Source organism: Urocampus carinirostris, chromosome 20 (genome assembly GCF_059441175.1).
Source record: "Urocampus carinirostris isolate Australia breed hairy pipefish chromosome 20, RoL_Ucar_1.0, whole genome shotgun sequence".
In the NCBI taxonomy this organism is placed as follows: domain Eukaryota; kingdom Metazoa; phylum Chordata; class Actinopteri; order Syngnathiformes; family Syngnathidae; genus Urocampus; species Urocampus carinirostris.
In genome coordinates this window covers 12,055,736-12,083,093 of record NC_142368.1, presented here as the reverse complement: position 1 = coordinate 12,083,093, position 27,358 = coordinate 12,055,736, and the positions used below count along the sequence as shown (strand labels likewise).

At 40.6% G+C, this 27,358-nt stretch overlaps 2 protein-coding genes across 4 annotated transcripts; one reads left to right on the top strand and one right to left on the bottom strand.

The window, feature by feature from the left end:
- The first annotated feature begins 315 nt into the window (after positions 1-315).
- On the top strand, positions 316-2,501 carry LOC148346254 (uncharacterized). Its single transcript, XM_088325224.1, has one exon. The coding sequence runs from the start codon at positions 328-330 to the stop codon at positions 2,143-2,145; it is 1,818 nt and encodes a 605-aa protein (XP_088181350.1). The 5' UTR covers positions 316-327; the 3' UTR covers positions 2,146-2,501.
- A 7,064-nt stretch (positions 2,502-9,565) lies between these two features.
- dnajc5ga (DnaJ (Hsp40) homolog, subfamily C, member 5 gamma a) lies at positions 9,566-26,222 on the bottom strand. Of its 3 annotated transcripts, none has more exons than XM_088324924.1 (7): positions 26,002-26,222; positions 18,628-18,766; positions 16,885-17,098; positions 15,022-15,178; positions 12,924-13,081; positions 10,588-10,629; positions 9,566-9,884 (listed from the first exon to the last, which is right to left on the bottom strand). In XM_088324924.1, the coding sequence occupies exons 2-5, from the start codon at positions 18,750-18,752 to the stop codon at positions 12,927-12,929; spliced, it is 651 nt and encodes a 216-aa protein (XP_088181050.1). In that variant the 5' UTR covers positions 18,753-18,766; positions 26,002-26,222; the 3' UTR covers positions 9,566-9,884; positions 10,588-10,629; positions 12,924-12,926. The 3 variants fall into 3 exon arrangements, with proteins under 3 accessions (XP_088181050.1, XP_088181051.1, XP_088181049.1); XM_088324925.1 differs by having other exon boundaries at positions 10,592-10,629; positions 18,628-18,761; XM_088324923.1 differs by having other exon boundaries at positions 10,592-10,629; positions 26,002-26,221.
- Between the last annotated feature and the right edge of the window lie 1,136 nt (positions 26,223-27,358).

The window sequence follows — 27,358 nt, the reverse complement described above, 5'->3', positions numbered from 1 at the left end:
TTGAACAATTTTTCTCGACAATTTTAACAGCAATTAATCAAATTATGGCACTTTTGGTCCTCCATCATAGCAAAAAGTATGTCCTCGCCATGTTAATCACTGGTTCAAACACACACACACACAAAAAAAATTCTAGCTTTGTGACATGGCCTCGGAGTCACAAGGGGGAAAAACAGAGACACCAAACTTCACCAGACAGACAAAGCTTTGATGATGTCACATTTGTGTCACTCGTGTTCATAGGAAGCTTTACTGTGCACCAAATTTGTGTTAGCTCCATTCAGTTGAAATCTTTAAAACCCTGAGCTGAATCTTTGACAAGTCAGGATGCCTCCCAAGAAAGGCAAAGGGAAAAAGGAGAAAAAGGAGGGAAAGAAGCCCAAAGCACCACCAGAACCAGAGCCTCCGCCCGAATTATCAGAGGAGGTGAAGGCCCTCATTAGTGAAATTGAACAACTCATGAAAGAAGTTGAATTTGAAATGAAGGAGAGGAACAAGTTCCAGCTGGAGGTGGACATGCTACGCACCTTCTGGGAAGTGACAGGCCAACAGCTGGAGGTGACCAACGCCGAGTATGTCAACCTGTACAACGAAATCGAGACGGACGAGCTCAACCATAGACAGGACATCAAAGAGTACTTAGGAGAAATTAAGCTTTATAAGGAGGATCTCAAGAAACACCAGAAGGACTTTGAAAAGCACCTGCGCCCGGTGGATGACATGGACGTGAAGCCTTACGAGAAGGAGCGTGCTGAGATGATACTGGACGAACAATTGGACATCGAGGACACGGTGAACACGCTGAAGACCAAACACAACGAGGACTTGGCCAGGAGGGAACACGAAATGAATGAAGACCTGTTGCAGACGGAGCAAAAGTACAAAAAGAAGTTGGAGCTGCTCCAACACGACCTCACTAACAAGGAGAAGACCAAACTGAGTGAAAGGGAGTACTATTGGAGTAGCCTCATCCACAATCTGCAACAAGACCACGACAAGCGCTACAGTGAGTTTGACGCCTTCTTGAACGAGTGCAAGACCAAGGACTTGCACCACAAGGACAAGCTGAGGAAACAAATCCAGGTCTTTGTCGCCACGGAGGAGAGCAAAAACCAGCGTATGGATGCCCAGGATGTGAAATTAATCAAACAAGAGCAGAAGAAAGTCCAGGCGCAAATCATTAAACTCCGAAAACACTTGAGGAACCCCATCATGAAGACACACCCCAATGAGATCATCGTACGTCAGGAGTTGAAGAAGTTGAAGTTTGACTACGAGTTGCAGGAGCAGAAGCTCAAGCAACTCGAGATGGACATGGACGAGAGGGGCCAGAAGTTCCGTGAGAACGTCTCAGACCTCCAGCGAAGAGCCGATAAGGAGCACGCGGACCTGCGAGCCGAACTGGCCGCGATGGAGGAACAAATCCACAAGCTCGAATCGCCGGTTTGCTCGCAACTCTTTGGAATCGAACTCTCCGCCGCAGGGGGACTCGTGACTCAAGCGGCGGACGCTCCAGACTCCAAGGAGGACCCAGGAAGTACCCAGGATCATTGGAGCCGGAAGACCAGACTTAACCAGACGGTCATTTGGCAGCTGCAAAATGTGAAAGAGCTCCTCCAGAGAGATGTTGACACCGCCATCAAGGAGCGAACTGCTCTGACCAAACTCATCAACGAGAAGAACGGAGAGATCTTCCGAGCCAAGACAGAGCTCCAAAAAGTCTCGCGGCAACTTGAAATCATAATGCAGTCCAACTCTGGTCAAGTACTGCGAGATCCTTCCCCAGAGCCTTTGGAGTTGCCTCCCCCACTCCAGGACGACTGGCAGCCCATGAGAGGCCTGATGGACGAAGTTGTGAGAATCGCCTGCAAGAATCCGCTGGGCAAGTCCCAAAACAAGTTCGGCTCTTTGATGTTCGACCAGGTGCTGGATAGGCAGCTGAGGAACAGCAAGGAACTCCTTCAGAGTCACGCCGAGGTGGCCACCAAGAAGAGGGCGCAGCTCATACTCATGTTGAACGACAAGACCCACGAGCTGCACGGCCTTCAACGCAAACTCAAAGAGACCAACAAGGAGCTGGAGAAGCAGAAAATGGCTGCCGACCGAAAACTGAGCGTACGGGGAGCTTTGGTGCAACTCATGTAAACGCTTCTATATGAGTGTGACGCAGTAGTTCTTTCGGAACATTGTGGTAAAAAAAAGCCTTAATTCATTAAAAAAAAAAAAATATATATATATTGATTTGACTACTAAACAAAAACATATCCAACTGCACAGAACTATAGAGATTGAATCCGGCCCGACGAAGCACAAGAGAAAAACGAGCTGCAGGTTGAAATATGTCAACTTGATGTTGCCAAAGCCAGGTGTCTCTCACAAGGACACTGTCACAAGGTGGAAGGAGTGACCGGACCAGAACCGAGGCAGGAGGCAGGAAGGGAGAACTCAATTGCGTACGATCAAAGCTTTTATTTACCAAAATAAAAGTTGTCCAAAAACTCCGGGACAAAACAGAACGAAGACATTCTTACACTCAGAATGGTCAGGTACAGGTTTCCTCCGACTTAAACTAAACAGGACAAGGCATAACAGAACAGAAAAGGTATAATGAGCCAACCCCCGCAATACCCACCACCCAACCTTAAATAGCAGCCACGCAATTAGCTGATCTGCTTAAGCTGGTACCCAGGGGGCGGGGCAGACCGGTCGCCACGGCGACCATGACAAGACACTGTACTTGTATTCATTTCTCTCTCTCTCTCTATCTGTCACGAAACGGGACTGTCATGAAACGGGTCAGGAAGCAGGAAGTTGGAACTCATTTGCGTAGACGATCTGTCACTTTAATTGAGAAAGAAAAGTTGTTCAACACACAAACGGAGCAAAAACTAAACAAAGCAGGCTCAAATGCAGGCAAAACTACGGACTAGGCATTTAACGGGATTAAACAGAACTTTCAGGAATCTCTCAGAATGTTATACCGAAGTGCAACAAAGTACAAGAATAAACAGGTATCAAACAGGCATGAACAGGTTTTCAACAAGGGTAAACAACGAGCTGGCAAAGGGCAGTTCCAAAAGGCGCTTAAGTACCCATAGTAGTAATCAGGAAATGCAGGTCAGCCGGTGTCAAGGGGCGGGGCCGGCTGGGCGCCATGACAACCGTGCAGGACATGACACACTCTTTCTTTTCCACCCCTTTTCTCCCACTCTGTCTCTGTTTCTTTCACTCTTTGTGTCTCTCTTTTTCTCTTCCTTTGTTGCTCTTTGTCTCTTTCTCTCTGTCTTTTAACCTCTTTCGCTCTAACTTCCTTTTCTCTCTTTTCTCCTTCTCTCTTCATACCCTTTGTGCTTTCTTTTCTCTTTTCTCTCCTTCTGTCTTTCTATTTCTCTTTGGATTTCTTTCTTCCTCTCCCTTTCTTTATCCCCTCTCTCACGACTTTTTACCTTTTCTTTCTTTCTCTCTCTCTCTCTCTCTCTCTCTCTCTCTCTCTCTCTCTCTCTCTCTCTCTCTCTCTCTCTTCCACCCCTTTTCTCCCACTCTGTCTCTTTCATTTTCTCTATCTCTCTTTTTCTCTTTCTCTGTCTGTGTCTTTTAACCTCTTTTGCTCTAACTTCCTTTTCTCTCGTTTCTCTTTCTCTCTTCATACCCTTCGCGCTTTCTTTTCTCTTTTCTCTCTTTCTGTCTTACTATTTCTCTTTGGATTACTTTCTTCCTCTCCCTTTCTTTACCCCCTCTCTCACGACTTTTTATCTTTTGTTTCTCTCTCTCTCTCTCTCTCTCTCTCTTCTACCCCTTTTCTTCTACTCTGTCTGTTTATTTCACTCTTCGTGTCTCTCTTTTTCTCTTCCTTTGTTGCTCTTTGTCTCTTGCTCTCTCTGTGTCTTTTAACCTCTTTTGCTCTAACTTCCTTTTTCCCTTTTCTCTCTTTTCTCTTTCTCTCTTCCTACCCTTCGCCTTTTTCTTTTCTCCTTTCTCTCCTTCTGCCTTTCTATTTCTCTTTGGATTTCTTTCTTTCTCACCCTTTCTTTTCCCCCTCTCTCATGACTTTTCATCTTTTGTTTCTCACGCTTTGTCCCTCCCTCTTTCTCTTATTTCTTTATCTCTCTTTTTCTTTCTCTTTAATCTACTAGTCCGGCCCCCGATAGAATGTTTGTTCTGTGGGCCCCGAGTTCAAATGAGTTTGACACCCCTGTCCTATGCGAATTGGAGCTGCATATCCCACTTTTTCTCTTTCTGTTAAAAAAGGGGAAGAAATCCAATAAATTTGGTTTAACTTCCCAACTGTGTCAACCTTGTTTTTGAACACAAATCTTTGTTTAAAGGAGACAGTGTTTAATATTTAGTGCCTTCTAGTCAGGACTGGCCCAAGCTTTCATGGGGCCCTAAGCAAACTGAGATTCAGGGCCCCTAGTACTTGATCTTTCGCATCCATACTCGAACTCATTCCATGTTCTACTCCAGGGGCCGTTTGTGACATGTTATACTTCTTTGAAATAAATTACTTTCATAAAACTAGAGTAAAATAATATATTAGGTCCCTGTTTTGAGCACTTTATTATATACTTTTGAAGTATTACTGTAGTTCTCATCTCATCTCATTAGCTACACCGCTTATCCTCAGTAGGGTCGCGGGGGGGCTGGAGCCCATCCCAGCCATCTCCGGGCAGTGGGCAGGGGACACCCTGAACTGGTTGCCAGCCAATCGCAGGGCACACAGGGACAGACAACTCATTCGCTCATTCACACCTATGGACAATTTGGACCGGCCAATTCACCTGAAATGCATGTTTTTGGAACGTGGGAGGAAACGGGAGTGCCCGGAGGAAACCCACGCAAGCACGGGGAGAACATACAAACTCCGCACAGGAAGTCTGGAGCTGGATTTGAACCCATGACAGGTTCCCATGACATGAACTGTGCCACACAAGCGCTAACCACTGCGACGCCGTGCTGCCCATTACTGTAGTTGTTTTTATTATTTTCGAAGTCGGATTTTTATTGAAGTTCCGTAGTTTTTTGTAGTGTTACTGTAGTTTCATTTTTGTATTTCTGAAGTCCTTTCCATAGTAGTACTTTTTTAGGATTTCTCTAGTGCTTTTGCTGTATTTCGAGAATATTTTTGATTTATTATCTGTAGTATTTTCATAGTATTTTTGTATTATTAGTCGTTTTATGATTATAGTATTTTTGTAGTAAGGGCACCACGGCGGAGCGGTGGTTAGCGTGTGTGCGGCACAGTTCTGAGGTCATGAGTTCAAATCCAGCTACCAACCTTCCTGTGCGGAGTTTGCATGTTCTCCCCGTGCTTGCGTGGGTTTCCTCCGGGCACCCACATTCCAAAAACATGCATGTTAGGTTAATTGGCCGGTCCGAATTGTCCCTAGGTGTGAATGAGCGAGCGAATTGTCTGTCACTGTCTGCGAATGGCTGGCAACCAGTTCAGGGTGTCCCCTGCCCACTGACCGAAGATGGCTGGGATGGGCTCCAGCAACCCTGCGACCCTACTGAGGATAAGCGGTACAGATAATGGATGGATGGATAGTATTTTTGTAGTATTACTGTAGTATTTTTATAGTACTTTTGTAGTATATCCATATAAGAATGTTTGTTATATGTAGTATTTGTGTAATATTTCTGTACTTTTACCTTTGTAGTATTTGGTAATATTTCCATAAGAGAATTGTAGTAATAATTCTCTAGTCTTATTTCATATTATAGCATTATGTATTGGTATTTTTTAGTATTTCAGTAGAAGAATAATTGATGTATTTCCAAAGCGCCAGGAACGGAGACAGGACGCAGTAGCGTTCATTTACTCAGTTTTATTGATAAGAGGGAGAGAAAGGCTTGCTTCCACGATCCGAGGATCGACTGACACGGGTAGCAGTTGGCGGGAACGCGAAAGTGGCACTTCCTTGTCGAGCGAGGACGGTCGAAGATTGGCAGGAAATACAAGTCGTTAGCCGGGACGGGAGAGCAAGGGCGGCGTCAAGTTCGGAAACAAGGTCGGCAACAGGTGTCAGGCAGGTAGCGGGGTAAAACAGGTCGGATATCGGGAAGGCAGAACGGGAAAGAGTCAGGTCCGGAAACAGGTTGACAACGAGGATCAGGCAGAGGAGAGCTTGCCGAGCTGGGAGCAACTGTTCGCATAACGATCTGACAGGGATCTCTTGACAGCCGGGGGTTTAAAAAGAGTTCATGAGCCAATCAGCTCTCCAGGCTGTTGGTGCCAATTGAGTACTTCTGTAGTATTTTTGTAGTACAGTGATACTGTAGTTTGGTTTTTGTAGTATTTTTGTGATATTTCCATAGATATTTGTAGTATCGCTATAGGTGAAATTTGCAGTATTTCTGTTTTAAACCTCTTGTATTTTTGTAGTAATATTTCTCTAGTATTTTTTATTACAGTATTATGTATAGGAGTTTTAAATTTATAGTATTTTTTAAGTATTACTGTAGTATAATTTATTCTGTATTTTAGTACTATCTCTGTTGTATTTTATAGTATTTCCATATTAGAGTGTTTGTTGTATACCTGTACTATTTTTGTAGTACAGTGTTACTGTAGTCTTATTTTTGTATTATTTCTATGATATTTCCTTCGATTTTTTGTAGTATCGCTATAGGTGTAATTTTCAGTATTTCCGTTGTAATCCTCTTGTAGTAGTATTTTTGAAGTAATAGTTCTCTAGTAGTTTTTTATATTATAAAAATATGTGTTGGTATTTTTTTGGTATTTCAATAGAAGTATAAGTGATGTATTTCCAAAGCAGTATTTCTGTAGTAGTGTTACTGTAGTTTGTTTTTTGTAGTATTTAAGTCATATTTGTATAGATTTTTTGTAGCATCGCTATAGGTGTAATTTGCAGTATTTCTATAGTAGTAGTAGTATTTTTGTAGTAATATTTCGCAAGTAGTTTTTTTTTTACATTGTAGTATTGTGTATTGGTATTTTTTCGTTTTTCAGTGGGAGTATAATTGATGTATTTCCAAAGCAGTATCCTAGTAGTATTTTTGTCATATTTCTTTAGTCTTTTTTTTTTTGTATATTTGGAGTAAATATTTCTGTAGTAGTATAGTATTTTTGCAGTAAATCTATACATTTTTTAATATTCTGAATGAAAGCAAAATAGTATATGTAATCCCCTGTTTTAAGCACTATATTCGATATTTAGTTTTGAAGTTATTGTGTAGTATTTGTGTTGTATTTCTGTAGAAGTATTTTTGAGTGGACTCACACCAAAAATTGTAACCACTCTTGGGGGCCCTCTAGTGGTTGCGGGGCCCTGAGCAACCGCTCGCTGTTGCCTTGGGCCGGTACAAAAAACTGATCCATATCATTTTTTTTTCTAACCTAAAATTCATTTGTTGCTTTTTGGTTCTGCCGATTAAATGATAAATAGTTTCATTTATTAATAAATCTGATTGTGCCTCATCAGACACAAACCTCAATACAAGGCTCTCCAAAATCCCGAGGGCGCCACCTACAGGCAATAATGTCCAAAACACCCAAAACACAGAATTAAAAAAAAAAATGTTTAATACGGTCAAATTGAAGAGGACAGACACAAACAATGAGTCTTCACCGGGTTAATGGACTGTTTCCATGAAACATTAGAAATCGCTTACTTTTGTTAAAGACGGTTGACAACCCCGGGCTAACCGTAAACATGCTAACGGTTAGCCGACTGCTGCTTTGCTTGGCAAACGTTTTCACATACTCACTTAGAAAAAAAATATTTTATATTTAAAACGTGTGAATACAAAGATTTCGACAAATACGTGGTTTTATGACTTGTATTTACAACCACAAAAATAAAATGATCTTTGAAGTGTAATGCTGATGTCATCGAAAAACAAATGGCTACTCGAGAAACGTTTTTTTTTTTAACATTTATTTATTTTTCATCGATATTTGTCTTAAATTGGCAACCTTTAGACAGCTTTAAAGTCAAGTTTCGGCGAACTTTAAAATGTGCTCTTAAAAAAAAATGCTTATTTTTTCCCCTCACTTAACCATTACAAACGATGTCCAGAATTATTATAATATTATTTTTTTTCATTTTGAATTAATAAAATGGTTCAATTGAGAAAAAATCCGGCTGGATTATGTTGTTAATGGAACAATATTTACCTGCAGATGACCCAAAATGCAGTTTTGACATTACAATGTGGAAATTAAGCTTTCTTTAAAGGGACACTGTGTAACATTTGCCCATTATCATCATTGTGTAAAGCAGGGGTCTCTAACTCGCAGCCCGCGGGCCACCTGCCCGCTAGACGATAGTTCCCGAGACCACCCGAGGAAGCCACTGATTCTGAAAATGTACTGTGGGTCATTGGGATTTTCTAGGAAAATGTGATCTCTAAATGGCATGTTTTGTGGTTGACAGAGCCGATTTTAATCCGTTATAACCCGGTAACAACGTAGTAATAATATATTTAGAAACGCATTAACCCTTCGCGTTATTGGTAACAAAAATGAGCATCTCAGCTGCACTACAACACACAGCGACACCTAGTGGTTAAATAATACACATTGTCCCTTCAGTAGTTGTTTGTTCTGCTGACAAATAGCTTGTAATCATTTTATTTGACGCAAGATGAAAAAAAGTAGTTTGAACGATGCCGGAAAATATCCGTGAGAAAATATTAGATATTAAAAGATAAATAAGAAAGCTAGAGATTATCTGATGTTGTTTTTCATTTTAAGTAACACATTTTTCGGATTAAAAAAGCGCTTCAAAAGGGGCCGAAATAAAGTAAATAAATCTAGAAATGCATAATTAAAACAAAATATTCCACACACAGTAACAATTTCGGAATGAACCATTTCATTTCAGTTAAGAAACCAGATTCTTTAATATTCATGTACTATCAAACACCTTTTCTTCTGTTTTAATTTCATGTGCCTTATAGTTAGATGCGCCTTATACATGAAAAAAGAAATTAAAGTTTTTTGTTTTTCTTGAAGTTGGGGCCGACAGTTCTGAAACTACGGTATCCAAAAGGGGACGAAATGGGAAAAACACTTATGCAAAACAAGAATTGAAAGAAAATTACATTTATTCTTAAAATTGGAAATAGTATCTGCCAGCAGAACACATTTTATTTTTTTAATATTCGAAAAACAACGGCGACCGAATAATGAGGGTGCTGTATGCGAGACGGATCAGGATAAGTACAGGCTGGCGGTGCCTAAGACACACCACAGGAAGTGATGACCCTAGCTGTCAAAGGATCTGCGAAACATAGTAATAACATAGTAATAACACGACACGTTGTCATTTTAGATAAGCCCTTTGCGCCAGTAACTAGTGACACAAAGTAGCTCACAGCTTGAAATAGGTTGGAGACCCCTGCTCTATTTTTTTCAATTTTTTTAAGTGTTGGCGAGCGTTTTTGGCAAATTTCCCTTCGTAGTGCACCCTGTACCTGTTCGAAGAACCAGCCACTTTCACCGCACCAGATTTTTTGAACGGATTCTCTGAAGTCTGACGGGTTTTTGCTTAAAACTGTGCAGGAAATCAACAGTTTTCCTGATAATTCCAGGCGATTTTAAGGGAAATTCATTATCCTTCCTTAAGTTATTGCCTTACCAAACGGGATTCTGTGAGGGCTACATAAATACTTTTCAGTCACTCTTTCTTAGTGGTTCAGTCCTTTTGCTGGTCGAAATTTTTTGTGAGCGACGCGCGAGACGGAAAAAAAAAACGAGCGGGAGCATGTTGAACTGTGGCGCATGCATCCCGAATTTCCCAAATAGACACACACACACACATAAACGCATGCAGGTTCGATTTCCCCACGAGTGTCCTGGTCTCGCTCAAGAGGAAAGTGGCTCGTCCTGGCGCTGGCTGCATGGGGAGTGAGGGAGTTTCCTGATAAAGGGAGGAAAAAAAATCGTGACTCTGCGTGGTAGGAAAAACACTCTTGAGGGGTGGGCTAGTATATTGAAAAGAGAAAGAAAGGGAAGTGAAAGAAAGCGTGAAAGAGAGAGAATAAGGAAGAGAGTGAAAGAGAGAGGGAGAGAAAGAGAGGGGGAGAAAAAGAGAAACAGGGGGGTGAGAGAAACAATAAAGAGTGAGAAGGACAGAGACTGAAAAAGAGAAAGAGGGACAGTGTCACAGTGATATAAAGGGAAAAAGAGAAAGAAAGAAAATGAGAGAAAAAGCAATGAATGAAACTTATTTCCATCAAGACAAAAACAAAACAAATACAAAGAAAACAACACAAAGAATGTTAACAAAGAACCATATGGAGAGAAAGAAAGAGGGGTGAGAAAAAAGAAAGAGAAAAAGGAGAAGGGGAGTGAAAAAAAAATATAGAGAGAGAAAGAGAGAGAGAGAGAAAGAGAAAGAGAGAGAAAGAGAAAGAGAAAGAGAGAGAAAGAGAAAGAGAAAGAGAGAGAAAGAGAAAGAGAAAGAGAGAGAAAGAGAGAAAGAAAGAGAGAAAGAAAGAGAGAAAGAAAAAGAGAAAGAGAGAAAGAGAGAAAGAGAGAGAGAGAGAGAGAAGACGGTGACACAAACAGAGAAAGAGGGACAGTGTCACAGTGATATAAAGGGAAAAGAGAGAAAAGTGTACCTGCCTGCTCTTTGTTGATTCGTGATATCCGGCCTCATCGCTCTGTGGACGGAAATAACAATGACAGCGTTTTTTTAAATTGCAAATCCTAAATCGACAAGTTGTTATCATGCAAACATGCTTTTGCCGTTACAGTAATCCCTCGCTGTATCGCCATTGACTCTTTTCGAATTCCATACTTTGGAGAGTTTCATTGTGCTCTGTGCATTTCTGCAGCAGACACCACACAGCAAATGCTATCATGGGGTCCGCTTGCCAAGGGCCGTGTGTTTCAGCTGTGCTTGACTGTGATAGGTTGGTGTACGCTGTCAACGGGGTTGGGTAGGGTTACTTTAACTGGATTACTTTCAATGACTTTTGGATTACTCCAATACCAAATATGCTAATAAAAGACAAAAGAAACTACATATGAATAAAATGATGACTCACAACACGTGGTAAGCTTTCTCTCCTGGCTTTGATCTCTTTGATCTCCGGCAAAACTAACATAAAATGCGACAGAAACAAAATAAAAATAAATCCAAACAGCTCGCCAACATCATTTTTGCCGTTCCATGTATTCCGTTACTCCCCAAGCCTGCGCAAAATTGAGTCATTTTATTCACATTTAGTTTCTTTTGTCTTTTATTAGCCTATTTGGTATTGGAGTAATCCAAAAGTAATTGAAAGTAATCAAGTTAAAGTAACCCTACCCAACCCTGGCTGTCAATCAAACGGCCGGGGTGGGCGCACAAGTCAATGTGTCCACCCAAAAACCAACTACGATGCACGTAGACAGCTAGTATTTCAGCAGCTTGCTACATTAAGAAATAATTCATCAATAAAAACATACTCGGAGAAAAGTCAGAAGAACGCAAAGAAATCCTGATCACCAGTGGGTGCTCCGTGGATTGTTATCAGGTCCAGTGAAAGATTGAGGCGGCGCGGGGAGAGGAAGCAATAGCGGGGCAGCTAGTCCGTCTTACTGCTGCGGCTACGTAACAACTCTCAAAAGCTTCCCTTGCCAAGCTTGTATTGTACCAATTGTAGGAGACAGCTACATTCAGGACGGTTGTATTTTAATCTTTGCAGACCTGGCTCCTTCCAAGGATCGCAGATGCTAGCGTGCAGCTAGTCAGCTGCTCTTTACATTGCTTTCTTAAACTGAAAGGAGAATCCTTCCAATTTGTTGTGCGATGACAAAAAAAGACCGTTCATTCACCTGCAATTCTGCGTTTTTATTTTTTTATGATTTTCATGGCCAAATTCAAGCACTTTTAAGGCCAATTTTTCAAGTTGCGTCCAAGGAAGAACTTCCCCACCAATCAAAAGAACGTTTTTGGTTGTGGTTGACTTCGATGACCTAATAATTGAATCTATTTTGTGCTGTTCCTATCCGTTTGTGTCAATGGGCTGCTATAAACTGACATGAATTCTGCCTTTCTGCTTCAATGATGCATGCGCAACTTGGCTAGGTCATACTTGTTTACAAACATGGAAAGGGCTTAGAGGTGTTGGGGAATATTGGAGTTCAATATGGAAAAAAAAAAAAGAAAAAAAAGAAAAAAAAAAAAGCACTGTATGCATAAAAAGCAGAAAAATGAGCCCAATTTTGACTAATTTTAATGATATTCATTTTGTGTTGTTGTTCGACTTTAAATCTGTGCAGTGTGTAAAAAGCTAAAATTGTTTTGTATTTTACAATGTTTTTCTGGATCTGTTAATATTTTTGATGAATACTTCATGTGTTTTTCAGGGATTACCTGCAAAACATGTTAACATACTAATGACTAAATTATTTGGTGCATAAAGTTTTATAATTATTGATAATATATCATTATCTGAGAAGCTGTTTAGGAGCTGAAAGAGCTCCCCAACGCTTTTCTCAGTGAGCCGAGCCAAAAAAGCCAGTTTATAAATAGAGCTGTCCTCTTGGGTGCGACCAGTCGGGGCCGGTGGCTCTTCACAGGACATTGCCATAATGACAAGCCACCAGAGCAGGCGTGTAGGCGTCATTTTCACGCTCATTCAAAGAAAAAAACATCTCAATTTAATGCGCGGTCTGGAGTCAGACTGCCAAGAAACATGGCGGTGGTAACAATTTCAAGCACTTCACCCAAGATTCAAAACAACACATTATAAGTCAAGCATTTTCAAGGATTTTAAGCACCGGTACAAACCCTATTCTTTGGGACGCAACCCCGCGAAAACAGGAGGGATTACTGTATTTTCTCCGGACATTGACGCACAGGATGTCACGGGACAGTGAGTTAGCGGAACAAACACAATGAGAAACGAGACGGGTGCCGGTTAAAAAACGAGCAGGCGACGGTCCGGAGACGGCGGCGTGCGCTTACGAGTCATTTCGACTCGGGCAAACTCTCGTTGGGCTTCTCCTCCTCGGCTATGGTGGCGTCCGCTGGGGGCGGCATGGGCAGCGGGATTGGCGCACTTTTGCCATCCGGGGTCTGGGCGCCCCCGCTACACAAGGGCTGGTCTATGATTACCGTGCTACCTGCGTTTGGAAACTGAAATCATGAACATTCCTTGACATGCGCGACAGCTCATTCCTATCTTTAACCTTTTGCATTTTTGTATTCCGTGTGAACTTAAGGATGGAGAAATGGATGAGTTTTTGTTTAGGGCTGCAACAACTACCAGTGAAAAATACAGTGATACATCTACAGTGTTCATTTGACCTGTGAAAAGTGATGGGTCCCGGGGACTCGCATGCTCAAAAATCTATGGGTCCCAACAGAGATCTATGGGTCCCCCAAATTTAGTGTTATCGAGGTTGAAATTGTAAATCGGCAGCAAATATATAATATTAATCTATATTTTCATTCAGTTTTAATCATCACAGTTAATTGGTAATACAGCGCAGTTATCACTTCAAATTTTTCAGTTCATATATTCTTTGCGGTTTGCTGTCCCGCTATAGTTGTAATGCCTTCTTAAGGTCCAATCCATTATCATCCTTCTCATAGCGTAACCAGGAATATAATTTAGTCCATTTGGGCAGAAAAGTCCATTTCTTGCTAGTATTTTTTTTATTTGTTTTCTTTCATCGAATCGTTAGCTTCAAAACACGTGTTTTCCATGCCTTCACGGTCTTCTGAAGAATTTCGCCGCCGTTTTTTCGTGCCGGAATTATTGCCGTTGTTACCACTTTCTGTGTTATGTTTCGACATATTACCGACACTGAAGAAATGACCAATTTTGTGTTGATTTGCACCTAATACCAATTGTTTTTTCGGAGGCATAGTTCTCTTTCACTCGGCAACCGCCACAACAATGACGTCATCTCGAAGCAACGAGATCTCGTTTGCAGAGATCGGCGCGAGACCAAAACAACAATGGCGGATCTGCCTGACGAAAAGTTTGGAGTGCGGTAAATCTTTGTTAAAAAAAAAAAAAAAGTAATCGGGTAATAATGACAATTTTGTGTCAAAAACGTTGCGTCCCGGGGACGCACGTTGATTTGACCCAATGCGTACCCAGCAAAAATGATGCATCTAGGACGCAGGCAAACGAGATCACTGCATCTACATGGATCTTGTATCTGGAATTGAAAATTCATCTGTTCCCGGCGTCACAAAAGCATCAACGTTAATCCTAATTAAATATAATACACATCCCTAAAACACACCCAAACAGTAATTGGGGGGGCAATCATCATGCTCTAGGGTCTTTCTTCAGGGACTTGGAACATTTTTGGAGTTGCTGGGAAGAGGGACGGAGCCAAATACATTCTGGCAGAAAAAAACGGTTGGGAGTCAGCAAGAGACCTGATAATAGGGTGCAGGTTCACCTTCCAACAGGACAACGCCCCTGACTTGCCATTATGACGTGTTTAACTCTACACAAGGGGCAGATTCTTACGAATATATAATCTATATCGTTGGAATGTTTATCATATTAAAACTGTAACCCGTAAAACTAATTTCTTGGCATTAAGTTAAAAAGTGGATTTATATTTTTTATATGACTATTTTTTGTGCATCAAAAAAATTGCCACACATAAAATAAAATGCAAGTCCAAATGTTAATTTTTGGGGGATAAGATGGTAGGAAATGAGTACACACGCTGCCCTACTCACGAACGAGACGATCGTAAGCTGAATTCGCCGGAAGAGAGAAGCAACGCTAGGAAGTGAGGGCTTCCTTGATGTGTGGACAAAGATCTAATCAAAGCCACTCCTATTGTCTAACGGTGATTTATTATAATGAAATCATTCCCAGAGGCTTGATACTTACTGATGAGCTGCGCCGAACCCTTTATCATAGTTTTTGAAGATAAAATTTTAAAAAATAAGCTTCTGAAATGCTTCTGAAAACGTGTTTATGAGCTAATGGTTATTGTGCGTTTTTTGTTGTCTTTGTAACTGACTGTCCGAAAATTCCTAACTAAACACTCAATTTTCTATATCGGCAAACAGAGAAGAAAAGGCTTACCGTTGTCCTGCTCTGCCTTGATTTGCGCTTCCAGGTCTTCGGGGTCCACGTATTGGTAGCTGTCGTCCTCGTCTGGCGGCTTGCACTTGCCGCAGCAAAAGCAGCAGCAGCAGCAACAGCAGCAGCAGCTGAAGAGCGTGCAGGACAGCACCAAAGCCTGCACCCAAACGCATCGTCTGGACTGACATATGACACTCGCAAAATGTTGGGAGAATTTGGATTTAAAGCTTCAATGTAATCATCAACAATAAATGAGTAAATAATAACGGAGGGCCGTGCCTTCCAAATGGAAGAAATGAATGTATAGATAAAAAAATACCTACAAATACAGCGAAGAAAATACATATTTGAACACCCTGCTATTTTGCTATATCCCCCACTTAGAAATCATGGAGGGGTCTGAAATTTTCATCGTAGGTGCATGTCCACTGTGAGAGAGATAAACTAAAAAGAAAAATCCAGAAATCATATGTGATTTCTTAACGATTTATCAGTGTGATACAGCTGCATATAAGGTTTTTAACACCTGTGTATCATCTCGAATTCTGACCCTGAAAGACCTGTTAGTCCGCCCATTACAAGTCCACCTACACTCCGTGTATCATCCAGGATCAGATGCACCTGTTTGAGGTCCTTAGCTGCATAAAAACACCTGTCCACCCCATACAATCAGTAAGACTTGAACTTGTAACATGGCGAAGACACCAGAGACCAAATTGTACACCTCCACAAGGCTGGAAAGGGCTATGGAGCAATTGCCAAGCAACTTGGTGCAAAAAGGTCCACTGTTGGAGCAATCATTAGAAAATGGAAGACGCTAAGCATGACGGTCGATCGGAGTGGAGCCCCATGCAAAATATCACCTCGTGGGGTCTCAATGATTCTAAGGAAGGTGAGGAATCAGCCTGAAACTACAGGTCAGGAGTTGGTAAATGAACTAAAAAGAGCTGGGACCACCGTTTCCGAAGGTTTGTATAGGTAATACACTAAGACGTCACGATTTGAAATCATGAATGACATGAAAGTTTCTCCTGCTTGAACCAGCACATGTCAAGGCCCGTCTTAAGTTCGCATATGACCATTTGGATGATACAGAGGAGTCATGGGTGAAGTTTTTGTGGTAGGATGAGACCAAAAACTTCATATTTGGTCGTAATTCCACTAAGCGTGTTTGGAGGAAGAGGAATGAAGAATACAATCCGAAGAACACCATCCCTGTGAAGCATGGGGGTCTTTTTTCTGCCAATGGGACAAGATGAGTGCACTGTATTAAAGAGAGGATGACTGGGGCCGTGTATTGTGAGATTTTGGGGAACAACCTCTTTCCCTCGCTCAGAGCATTGAAGATGAGTCATGGCTGCGTCGTCCAACACGACAAAGGAATGGCTCCATTAAGAAGAATATCAAGGTTCTAGCATGGCCCAGCCAGTCTCCAGACCTGAACCCAATCGAAAATCATTGGAGGGAGCTCAAACTCAGCGACAGCCCAGAAACCTGCCCGATCAAGAGATGATCTGTGTGGAGGAATGGGCCAAGATCCCTCCTTCAATGTGTGCAAAACTGTTGAAAGACTACAGGAGAAACGTTTGACCTCTGTAATAGCAGAGGCTACTGTACCAAATATTATCATTCATTTTCTCAGGGGTTCAAATACTTATTTGCAGCTGTATGATACAAATAAATCGTTAAAAAAAAATCATGCTTTGAAATTTCTGTATTTTTCTTTTTAGTTTATCTCTCTGACAGTGGAAATGCACCTACGATGAAAATTTCAGACCCCTCCATGATTTCTAAGTGGGAGAAATAGCAGGGTGTTCAAATACTTAATTTCTTCACTGTAAATCTACGGTGACAAGCACCCACCTTGAACCACCACTTGGACATAAGGAAGTAGTACTTGACGCTCTCCTCTCCAAACTGTTCGGACACGTACAGGCCCATGGAGCCGTACTGGTCGTAGATCTTTCTCTTGGTGTCATCGGTGAGAATGGAATTGGCATTGTTGATCTCCTTGAACTTTTCCGCCGCTTCCGGATTGTCTGGGTTTTTGTCCGGGTGGAACTTCAGCGCCAACTTTCTGCCGGGGGCCAGAATAAAAGGGACATTTCTAAGGGGTTCGAAACAGGGATATGGTTTCAAGACGAGGCTTAGTTAGCAACTAACGACTATTTTAATGGTCAACAATTACCAGTAGTTGAATAATTGGATTTTTCCTTTCTTAAATATAGCATGAAGTTGATTTAGTTATGTGACGAATGATAACACAAAAAATAGGTACAATGAAAAATACATCTTCTATGGAAAAAACTGTTGATTCTTACATAAATTAAAACAAATCTAAAACCAATAAGGCACAGTGCTCCCCCTCAGTAGAAATAAAAAGACGTAATAAACCTCTGTCCATTTTTTAAGGACCGGCTCATTTGCAGCTGTAGAACAGTAAATAAAACATAGTATGTGCATCTTCAGCACTCAACTGCAAAGACAGTAACAAAACTACTTCACCATTTTTAACCGTCTGTTCTAACAACTTACGTTTGTCGTTTTAACGTTTTAATAAACGACGTTTTTTCTTTGGACACCATGGGTTTAATTTCTAAGACGTTTGTCAGCATAGCGCTCAAGCTTACTTTTATCGCAAAATATACGCGTAAAAATGTAAAATGCATGGCATCCAAAAAGTATTGGCTTGACTATTACTTGAATCCTTCTCTGTTTGGATCAAATGTCTGACTTTTCGCTTTAAATGTTCGTGCGTCACCGAGGTACTGCCATGATACGGAAGGTAGGCTTTGCATCGATGCAAATAGACCTTTTATCGGCCCTATCCAGGCAAAAATGCAAACTAATTTGAGAAGTTTTAGTCATGTCAAGTCAAGTTTATTTGCAGGGTTGGGTAGGGTTACTTTAACTGGATTACTTTCAATTACTTTTGGATTACTCCAATACCAAATATGCTAATAAAAGACAAAAGAAACTAAATATGAATAAAATTATGACTCACAATACGTGGTAAGCTTTCTCTCCTGGCTTTGATCTCTTTGATCTCCGGGAAAACTAACATCAAATGCGACAGAAACAAAATGAAAATAAATCCAAACAGCTTGCCAACATTATTTTTGCCGTTCCATGTATTCCGTTACTCCCCAAGCCTGCACAAAATTTAGTCATTTTATTCATATTTAGTTTCTTTTGTCTTTTATTAGCATATTTGGAATTGGAGTAATCCAAAAGTAATTGAAAGTAATCCAGTTAAAGTAACCCTACCCAACCCTGTTTATTTGTGATGCCTTTAATCACAAAGAGCCTCAAAGGGCTGCACAGACCACAGATTACTGCAAACTACAGACTATTATTACACCATCTCCTGATCTAAAACCTACAGGAGGGCAAGGAAAATCTCAAAAACATCAACATGAGTTTGCTACAGCTCAAGACAAGACGCATGAGTGACTCTCAGAAGAGATTATACTATGTAGACATGTCTTACTCTGCTGGAAAAAGGTGTCAATTCATTAGGTTCTGGTATCAATTTTTGGCGACCCCATTGACTGATCGTTGCAGCCCCATTGGCTGCATGAACCCCCTACGCGAAAGAGCGCTGACCTGTAAGCTTTCTTGATGTCTTCAGCGGAGGCGCCTTTCTCCAGTCCTAAGACTTTGTAGACGCTCTCCCCTGCCGTGGACATCTTCCTCTGGGCCCTCGGCGCGTGCGGGTTGTCGTTAGCCATGGCTCACCTCTGCTCTATGCAAATGAACAGAACAAATATTCAAGAAATTACCGAGGCGCACAGAGTACCAGACTAACACGGCTTCCGGCAGAAGCCCTGCAGTGGCCCCAACATACTTCAAAGTCAATTATAGATTTTTGATAAGTCCATAGTTTAATAGACACTCAAAATAAGGAGAGAAGACATCTAAAGGGTGACGGTGTCCTGTTAGCAAACTGTGTGTGTACGACAGTCTTCAGTGTAGTATCTTACTATCTATATCTGTATATGGATAGATTAAATTATGGGGCATACAGGCGGTAAAGATAAGTCTATGCCAAGTCTAAAATAATGTCATTCAACTAAGGAATGCATACGTGTCAAACTCCAAGGCTTCATGCACAAACCATTTCCCCCCCTTAAAAATACAATATGTTAATAATAATAATATATTGTACTTCGAAGCGCCTTTCGGGACAGCCAAGGTCGCTGTACGTATAGTAGCACACAACAATAAAACGAAAGTAAAAGAAGCAAGTAATAAATAGCAAATAAAACCAATCGAGTTAAAAGGGGGCGGTATGTGAGGGAGATGGTCAAGAAAAGGCTGAAGAGGTGAGTTCTGTGGCCGGATTTGAAGGTGGACAGGGTCGCGGAATATCAGGAGTCAGGCGGCAATGTGTTCCAGAGCTGGGGGGCAGAGCAGCTGAAAGCTCATTTCCCCATGGAGGTGAGGCGGGTAGGGGGTATAGTGAGATGGAGGGAGGATGGCGTGGCAGTGTGAAGGAGGTCTAGGAAGTAGGGAGGGGCAACGTTAATAATGGCCAACTGAATATATATATATATATATATATATATATATAAATCCTGAGGTTGCAAAAAGCAGATCAACTCTAAAGGTTGTAGAAATCAAAGAACCATAACAAAATTGGCAAGTAGTGACGATGATGCGAAGAATCCAAAACTGCGCTCAATAATAGTCAAAACAAAGAACAACAGTGTGCAATAAGAGTCAAAATAACCCAACCCTGGCATCATATGCAATGTTTTTTGCAGCTTTTGAATAGTAGTAAGTTCAAACTTTAGTAGTCCCTCAAAATAAGGCGAGAGGACATCAATGGATTTTGAACTTGCAAGTGAGGACCGAGAGAGGAACTTTCAGATAAGAAATTCCGTCCCTTCCTAAAGGCCTCCTCGGAGCCGCCTATTTTTAATAAATCTTTAAGGTTCCAAAAAACAAATCAGTTCTAAAGGGTGTGGATATCAAAGAACAGAAAATAATTGGCCGATAGCGACAATGATGCAATAGTGAAAACAACAAACAACAGTGAGCCCAAATAAGGAACCGGCATCCCATGAAATCTCCTATGCACTCATCCAATAGTAGCAAACTTATCAAAAAGTCAAAATAAAACCACATTCTTTATCGTAAGCAAGAAGAATAAAAACAAATGTAAGACTTATTCTGGATGAACTATTTGATCAAAAGTTACAGGAGTATATTCTTTATCTATGGCAAAGAGACTGATTCAGTCTGTACTGGGCATGTGAGACTAATTTCATGCACACTACATTTAAATCATGTAGTGTCCTGCCCCAAGTGGCCAACATCAAAACAGCAGAAGAAACAATCATTTACTATCACATGCTGATTTAGTTTTAAACTTTTTCAACTAATATTTATTTTCAATTTTAATTTCTGAAAAAGAAATAATGAATTGAATAAAAGCAATAGATGATTTATGATCTTGATGAGGCAAGACCCAATGAGGTTTTCCAGGAGCAATCATTATTCGGGGGGTTAGACACAGGCACAAACACAAACGCGCACAAGAAAGCTAGCATACGGGTCATTAAGCTAAGACGATTACGTTTTGCCGACCTCTCGCATAACGAGCTGGAGGATCGGTCTGGTCACAAGGTCATCGACGAAAGCATACTCTCGTAAAGAAAAGAATAGAAAGACACAAATAAATTGATAATTATACAAATATCCCAATCACACACATTCAACTTTCTTAGACTCAATCCCATTACTTCCTCTTTTACTTACACATTATCTTTTTTTATCTATCTCTTCCCCCCTTCCACCTTGGTGAGGGCAAGCCATCGGTTCCTCTATAGCAGGGGTCCCAAACTCATTTGAACCTGGGGGCCACACGATAAAACAAACATTCTCTCGGGGGAAGGACTAGTAGATTAAAGAGGAAAAAAAGAGAGGAAGAAGTAGGAGAGAGACAGAGAGAGAGAGAGAAAAGAGGAGGGATAGAGAGAGCGAGAGAAAAAAAGAGGAGCGAGAGAGAAAAAAGAGGAGAGAGAGAAAAGAGGAGGGATAGAGAGAGCAAGAGAAAAAAGAGGAGCGAGAGAGAAAAAAGAGAGATAAAAAAAAGAGGAGAAAGAAAGAGAGAAATAGAGAAAAAAAGAGGAGAGAGAGAGAGAGAAAGAGAGATGGACAGAGAAAGAGAGGAAAAAAGGAGAAAGAGAGAGAGAGAGACAGAGAAAGAGAGAGAAAAGAGGAGGAAAGAGGAGAAGAGAGAAAGAGAGAAAGAAAGGGAGAAAGAAAGAGATGGAGAGAGAAAGAGAGAGAGAAAGAGAGAAAGAAAGAGAAAAAAGAGAAAAAGAGAGAGAGAGAAAGAGAAAAAAAGAAAAAGACAGAGAGAAAAATAAATACAAGTGCAGCGTCTTTGTGAGAGGCACCTAGCTTTGGCAAAATAAAGTGGACATATTTCCACCTGAAGCTCATTTTTCTCTTGCGCTTCTCTGAGCGTTATCTCGCGGGCCGGATTCAATCCCTTAGCAGGCCTGGTCTGGCCCGCGGGGAATTTGGCATACTGTACTTCCTTTTTATCATTTCTTCACTTTTAGTAGTTCATTCCCTGCTTTTAATTGTTTGACCGTACAGTAGTTATTTGTAAAAAATAAAAATAATAACATTTATACATCACTATAATTTGCCTAAAATCCCAATCCAAAACGTACCCAAAGTAAATTGAATGCTGTTATTGAACCGTTGGGAGAATATGGAAATTTTGGGTCTATTTTGAAAGGCAACACATTAAAGTTTGGTCCCACACTGACATAATCACAGCGATTGCTACTAACATCGTGTAATTGGAGTTGGTACACACAGAAATAGAAGGTTTTCATTCTCACATTATTTTTTTTACAATTAAATGTCTGAAAAAGAGTGTAACATGGGCATCTTACTTTTCCACATTTTTGAAATGCTAGGTCTAGGTGTTTCCAAAAGTGGCCATTTGGAGATGACCAGTTTACAGCACTAAAAATGTGCAATTTACTTGGGCCAATTTTCCTTAGACATTTTGAAAGAGTTGTAAATGTTTGACTTCTCTTTCCAGAAGTCAATCCATCATTGTGCACAGTTGCGCGTAATAATCGTGCGTAAAAATATATCACAAGTGGTGTTACGCACGTTTATTTTGGGGTAAAATTTGAATAGCGTGTATCTGTGTATCGTTCTTTTCCGATTTAATTGGCTAACCGATGTGTAAATCATCATTTGAATCGGTTACTGCTGGCTAAAATGATTCAAAGCAAAATGTGGCGGTGTTTGTTTTATCAATAGTTGGTTGGATCCCTTAAGCACAGGGGCACTATTTCCTGTGGTGTGTCTTGGGGGTTGGCAGAGAGCAGTGTCAATAAAAAGGTCAGAGGCGAATATCCATATTGGAAATCATCTGACGAGTCTGGTTCTGACCCCTCTTTTGATATGACAGCTCCGATTTTGGCATTAGCAATGTTCTGGGTTGCCCGCGTCCCTGCGTCCTAGACGCATTATTTTTGCTGGGGACGCATCGTGTCAAATCAACGTGCGTCCCCGGGGCGCAACCTTTTGGACACGAAATTGTCATTATCATTTTTTAATAAAGATGTACCGCACTCCAAACTTTTCATGGGGCAGATCCGCCATTGTTGTCTTGGTCTCACGGTTCGAGTTTTCGTCTGCACGCCGATCTGCAGTTCGAGTTGTGTAGTGAAAGTCCGTTTCTTTTTAGAGAACCGTCTTTTTCGGCTCAACTCATTCAAGAGAGCCGGCTCTCAAACGGCTCACTTGCTTTGGTGCATTATATCACGAAAGATTATGTTGTATAAAGAAGTTAAGAAAAAAAGGAAGTATAAAAGGAGAAAATAAAAAAAGACAGGTTTGTGGTGATCGCTTTTAATCAGTATATTACCAACAATAATTTGATGCAGAAAATGAATTCATAATTTGCATAAGAAAATGTTTTATTCTACTTAATTATGCTTGCATGCATTTTTTCCTTCTACAGTGAACGTCCAAACGACTTCATTTTTGAACTTTTTTTTATAATAAACCTCATTCATGTCCAGCAACTCTGTCTCACAACAAAATGTTCATTAACAATATTTATGATATAAGGAAACATATGTACAACATAACATGTTAAACTACATAAATAAACATGTTTGAAAAAAAAATATTTTTTTGGTATTTTGTGAGGGAAAATACGACGGTTTGTAAGGGCATGGAGCACACTCAATTTTGGGGACCCATAGATCTCTGTTGGGACCCATAGATTTTTAAGCATGCGAGTCCCCGGGACCTGTCACTTTTCAGAGATAAAATGAACACTGCATTAGTATGTAGGAAAAACAGCAAAAATCGATTTTAAGAAAAGTCAATTCGTCGGTTTAAAGTGGTGTACAAGAGTAAAACAACGCCAAGAATCCAATAAATTCCTTAACAAAAAAATTAGAACATTAATCCAGACGTGTAGCGAGGGATGGCCCGGGTGGCATTGGGCGAACTGACTGATCTCTGAAAGCGTATCTAAGTAATTAAAAGGGAACCCAACAAGGATGGCAGATCAAGAAATCTCTTGGTTTAATCAACCTCCTCGACCACATCCCCTGATGGAAGCGTTCACGTGCAAGCATTACTCATTGCAGGGGTGTCAAACTCGTTTTAGCTTGGGGGCTAATATTCTCAAAGGGGCCAAACAAGCAGATTAAAGAGAGAAAGAAAGAAAAAATTAAGAGAGAGAGAGAAAAACAGACAGAAAATAAGAGAACAAGACAAAGCGAGAGAAAGAGATAACAGGGAAAGAGACAACAGAGGAAGTGACAGGAAGAGAACAAAAGAGGACGCGAGACAGAGCGATAAAAGTGCAAAAGAGAGTAAAATACAGAATGAAAAAGAAACAGAGAGAAAAACGAGTGAAAGAGAGAGAGTGAAAGATATAAAAAGAAAGTCAAAAAGGACTGACAGAGATAGAGAAAAAAGAGGGATTGAGAGAAGATGGTGAAAAAGTGAGAGAAAGAGAGTGAAAAATAGAGGGAATAACAAATAAATTAGAACAAAGAGAGAGTCAGAGAGATAGCAAAAGAGTGAAAGAGAAACAGAGCAAGACAGACAAAAAAAGAGAGTACAAGGGAAAGTGAAAGAGATAAAACAAAGAAAGAGACAACAGTGAAGAAAATGTGAGTGCAAAAGAGAGTAAAATACAGAATGAAAAACATACAGAGAAAGAGAGAAACAAGAGAGAGTGAAAGAGAAAAAAGCAGGACAAAATGACAGACAGAGAGATAGGGAGAGAGAAAAGCGAGAGAAAGTAAGAAGGAGGAATATAGAGAAGATGGTAAAAGAGAGAAAAGAAAAAAAAGAGTGAAAAATTGAAAATGTGAGAGAAAAAGAGTGAAAGGGAGAGGGAAAGTATATAGCTTCAGTTACTTTGCAAGGGACCCATGGCTTTGTCAACATCAAGTGGAGGTATTTCAAACTGCACGTGATCTTTCTCTTGTGCTTCTCTGGGTGTCGTTTCGCCGGCCGAATCAATAACCTCGGGCCGCATCTTTCCCCTGTGACCCATTGATTCCTACTCTTCAATTTTACTCTTGCTACTACATTGAAAAGAATATGAACACGGATTGATTATAGGCAAGTGTTTGTGATTGCTCAAGAACATTTGCGCAATTGAAATGAGCTCATCTTGATAGGCCCCAAGAAAGGACAATAGAACCTGTGTTTTTTTTTTCCAACTTTTTTTTATAGTAAACCTCATTCATGTCGAGCAACTCAGTATCTCACAACAAAATGTATCATATATACGGAGTTTGTATGTTCTCCCCGTGCTTGCGTGGGTTTCCTCCGGGCACTCCGGTTTCCTCCCACGTTCCAAAGATATGCATTTCAGGTGAATTGGCCGGTCCAAATTGTCCCTAGGTGTGAATGAGCGAATGAGTTGTCTGTCCCTGTGTGCCCTGCGATTGGCTCCCACTGTCCGGAGATGGCTGTGATGGGCTCCAGCCCCCCCGCGACCCTACTGAGGATAAGCGGTACGGCTAATGAGATGAGATATATATATATATATATATATATATATATATATATATATGTTACAATATATATGATATAACGAAACACATGTACAATATAACATGTTAAACTAAATAAACACGTTTGAAAAATATTGTGTAAGATTTTTTTGTATTTTGTAAGGGGAAATACATGGAACCGTGGAGGTTGACAGGTATGCATAATTATTTGGATGACTACGGTACTTTTTACTTCAACTCGAATCATATTATTTTAAATAAAAGTACTTTTACCTTAGTCACATTTTCGGCTTCTCGGCCCACTTTTGCTACTACCTGCAAGAATACTATCAGTGAAGGTAACTAGCACACTGTCGCCTCACAACGAGGATTTCTTAGCGCCTTATAATTATATAAGAAATATTAACACGACGAAATATTAATTTATACCATCTTTATAGAATAAAAACGGGGAGACTTTTTGTGTCGAAACTGTCGCGGCAGAAGTAAAAGCCCTTGTCCTTGCCTGGCTAGACCTAATCCTCCGGATAATGTTAATCTCCCGGCACATTGACAATTAACGACTTTCTATTATTCAGCAAGGGAATTCACTTTCACTTTTCACCTTAGCGCGTGGAACTTTATTATATTTACTCGCACGAAAAAAATATAAATATATTTGAGGAATTAAACGTACATCCGGTTGAGGCTTTGGCTACTATTATGGACGTTATGTAAATCTACCCCCAAAAACAGCATCATTAAGAATTCGGCACTCAAGTTTGTTAGCTCTCGTATCATCGTTTCTCGTTTAATCTGTTGTGTAGAATATATCTACTAAAGCTCAGTAGAATATTAAAAACTAAGAATAGAATGTATGCAAATGAAGTCTAGGGTTCTTTTGTGTTTTGTTTGTTTTCCAATAGAAAAAGGCCCGCCCGGTTAGCATGGTGCTAGCTAACGTGTGTAGTACCTGAGTGATGCTAACTGTGCAGTGGTGTGTGTCGCCGGGATGCTAACTGGATCATCGGGTGTAGCGTCCGGAACCGGAGTCATGGGCCCGGTACCGAGCGGGGAACGTCAGCCGGGTTGTGGTGCTCATGTGGCGGCCTTCGTCAATCCCAACCGCACCGGCAATAATCACAACTCGCACTCAAGATCTTTCCAGGGAATGACGTCGTGATGCGTTCAATGTCGGCTTGGAAAATGTCGAAACGGTGTGGGGGTTTTGGAGGACATACCGAACCGTCTGATATCATATATTGTCACTTAAAAAAATGGGATAGCTGATAACCAATGTTCCCTGTAATTTTCCACGGGTCGGAGTGTTCACACAAAGTCCGTGAGCAACGCTTGAAACAACAGTGAGCAACCATAATCCCAAATGTAGCAAGATAATTAATTATAAAAAAAAAATGAAATGATCTGCATTTATATAGCGCTTTTCAAGTCAAGACTTCCCAAAGCGCTTTAAAACGTGCTTCACATTTCCCAATAGCAGCCGTGCAGCCGTGTAAGGCGCTAACTTGCTTATTGGGGGCATTAGGGGTTCAGTGTCTTAAACATGTCCAAAACTTGACATTAAGTTATATTTTGCTGAGTTTCCAGCAATGCAAAATTATTTTTCTCTTTTGAATGAATTGACTCATGTATTGCAAAGGTTGTACAAACGTTTTTTTTTTTCAACAATTCTTTCACTAGATTTCCATTTCTTTTTTTTCCTGGTATCTTTTGTCGCATAATACTAACATTTTGGGAGGGTTATTGAGTCAGTTGTAAGATACAGAACTGTACTTAATCACATTTTTGAGTTGAAGTACAATGTTGGCAACAAGATTGACTTGATATAATTGGAAATTATTGGAATGCAACACAAACTTTCTTCTTTTTTCTTCCTTTTTTTCAAAATTCCTTTAAAAAAATTCATTTTCATGTTGTTCTCTATTTTCTCCTACGTTCCTTTTTTTTCTGGCTTTTTTCTAAACTTTCCCTTCTTTTTTTTCTCAGCTTTTCACTACTTCTTCATGTTGGTATTTTTTTTTTCTGTTTTGACTTCCTTCAAGTCATTTTGTGCATAATTTTACATATAATTTGGTCATGTTGGGATTAAAGAAGCAAAAACAACCTGAAGAGCCGTTTAGGACCCGGAAGAGTCGGTTCCTTTTAGTGAGCCGAGCCGAAGAAGCCGGTTCTCGACAAACTCTACTAACTTTACTCAACTTCGTTCTACTTCGACTCGACTTCAAAATAGCGCATTTAGGACACGTCAGGGGAACCTGTGCATTTTTACCTTCATGTAACTTTGACTTAATTCGCTTCTTAATTAGCAA

Coding starts and splice junctions, on each gene's coding strand:
- LOC148346254 (XM_088325224.1), top strand. CDS start 328: ATGCCTCCCAAGAAAGGCAAAGGGAAAAAGGAGAAAAAGGAGGGAAAG.
- dnajc5ga (XM_088324924.1), bottom strand. CDS start 18,752: ATGGCTAACGACAACCCGCACGCGCCGAGGGCCCAGAGGAAGATGTCC. Junction 17,099..18,627: donor GACATCAAGAAAGCTTACAG/GTCAGCGCTCTT, acceptor GGCCCCCGGCAG/AAAGTTGGCGCTGAAGTTCC. Junction 13,082..15,021: donor CAAGGCAGAGCAGGACAACG/GTAAGCCTTTTC, acceptor TTCCAAACGCAG/GTAGCACGGTAATCATAGAC.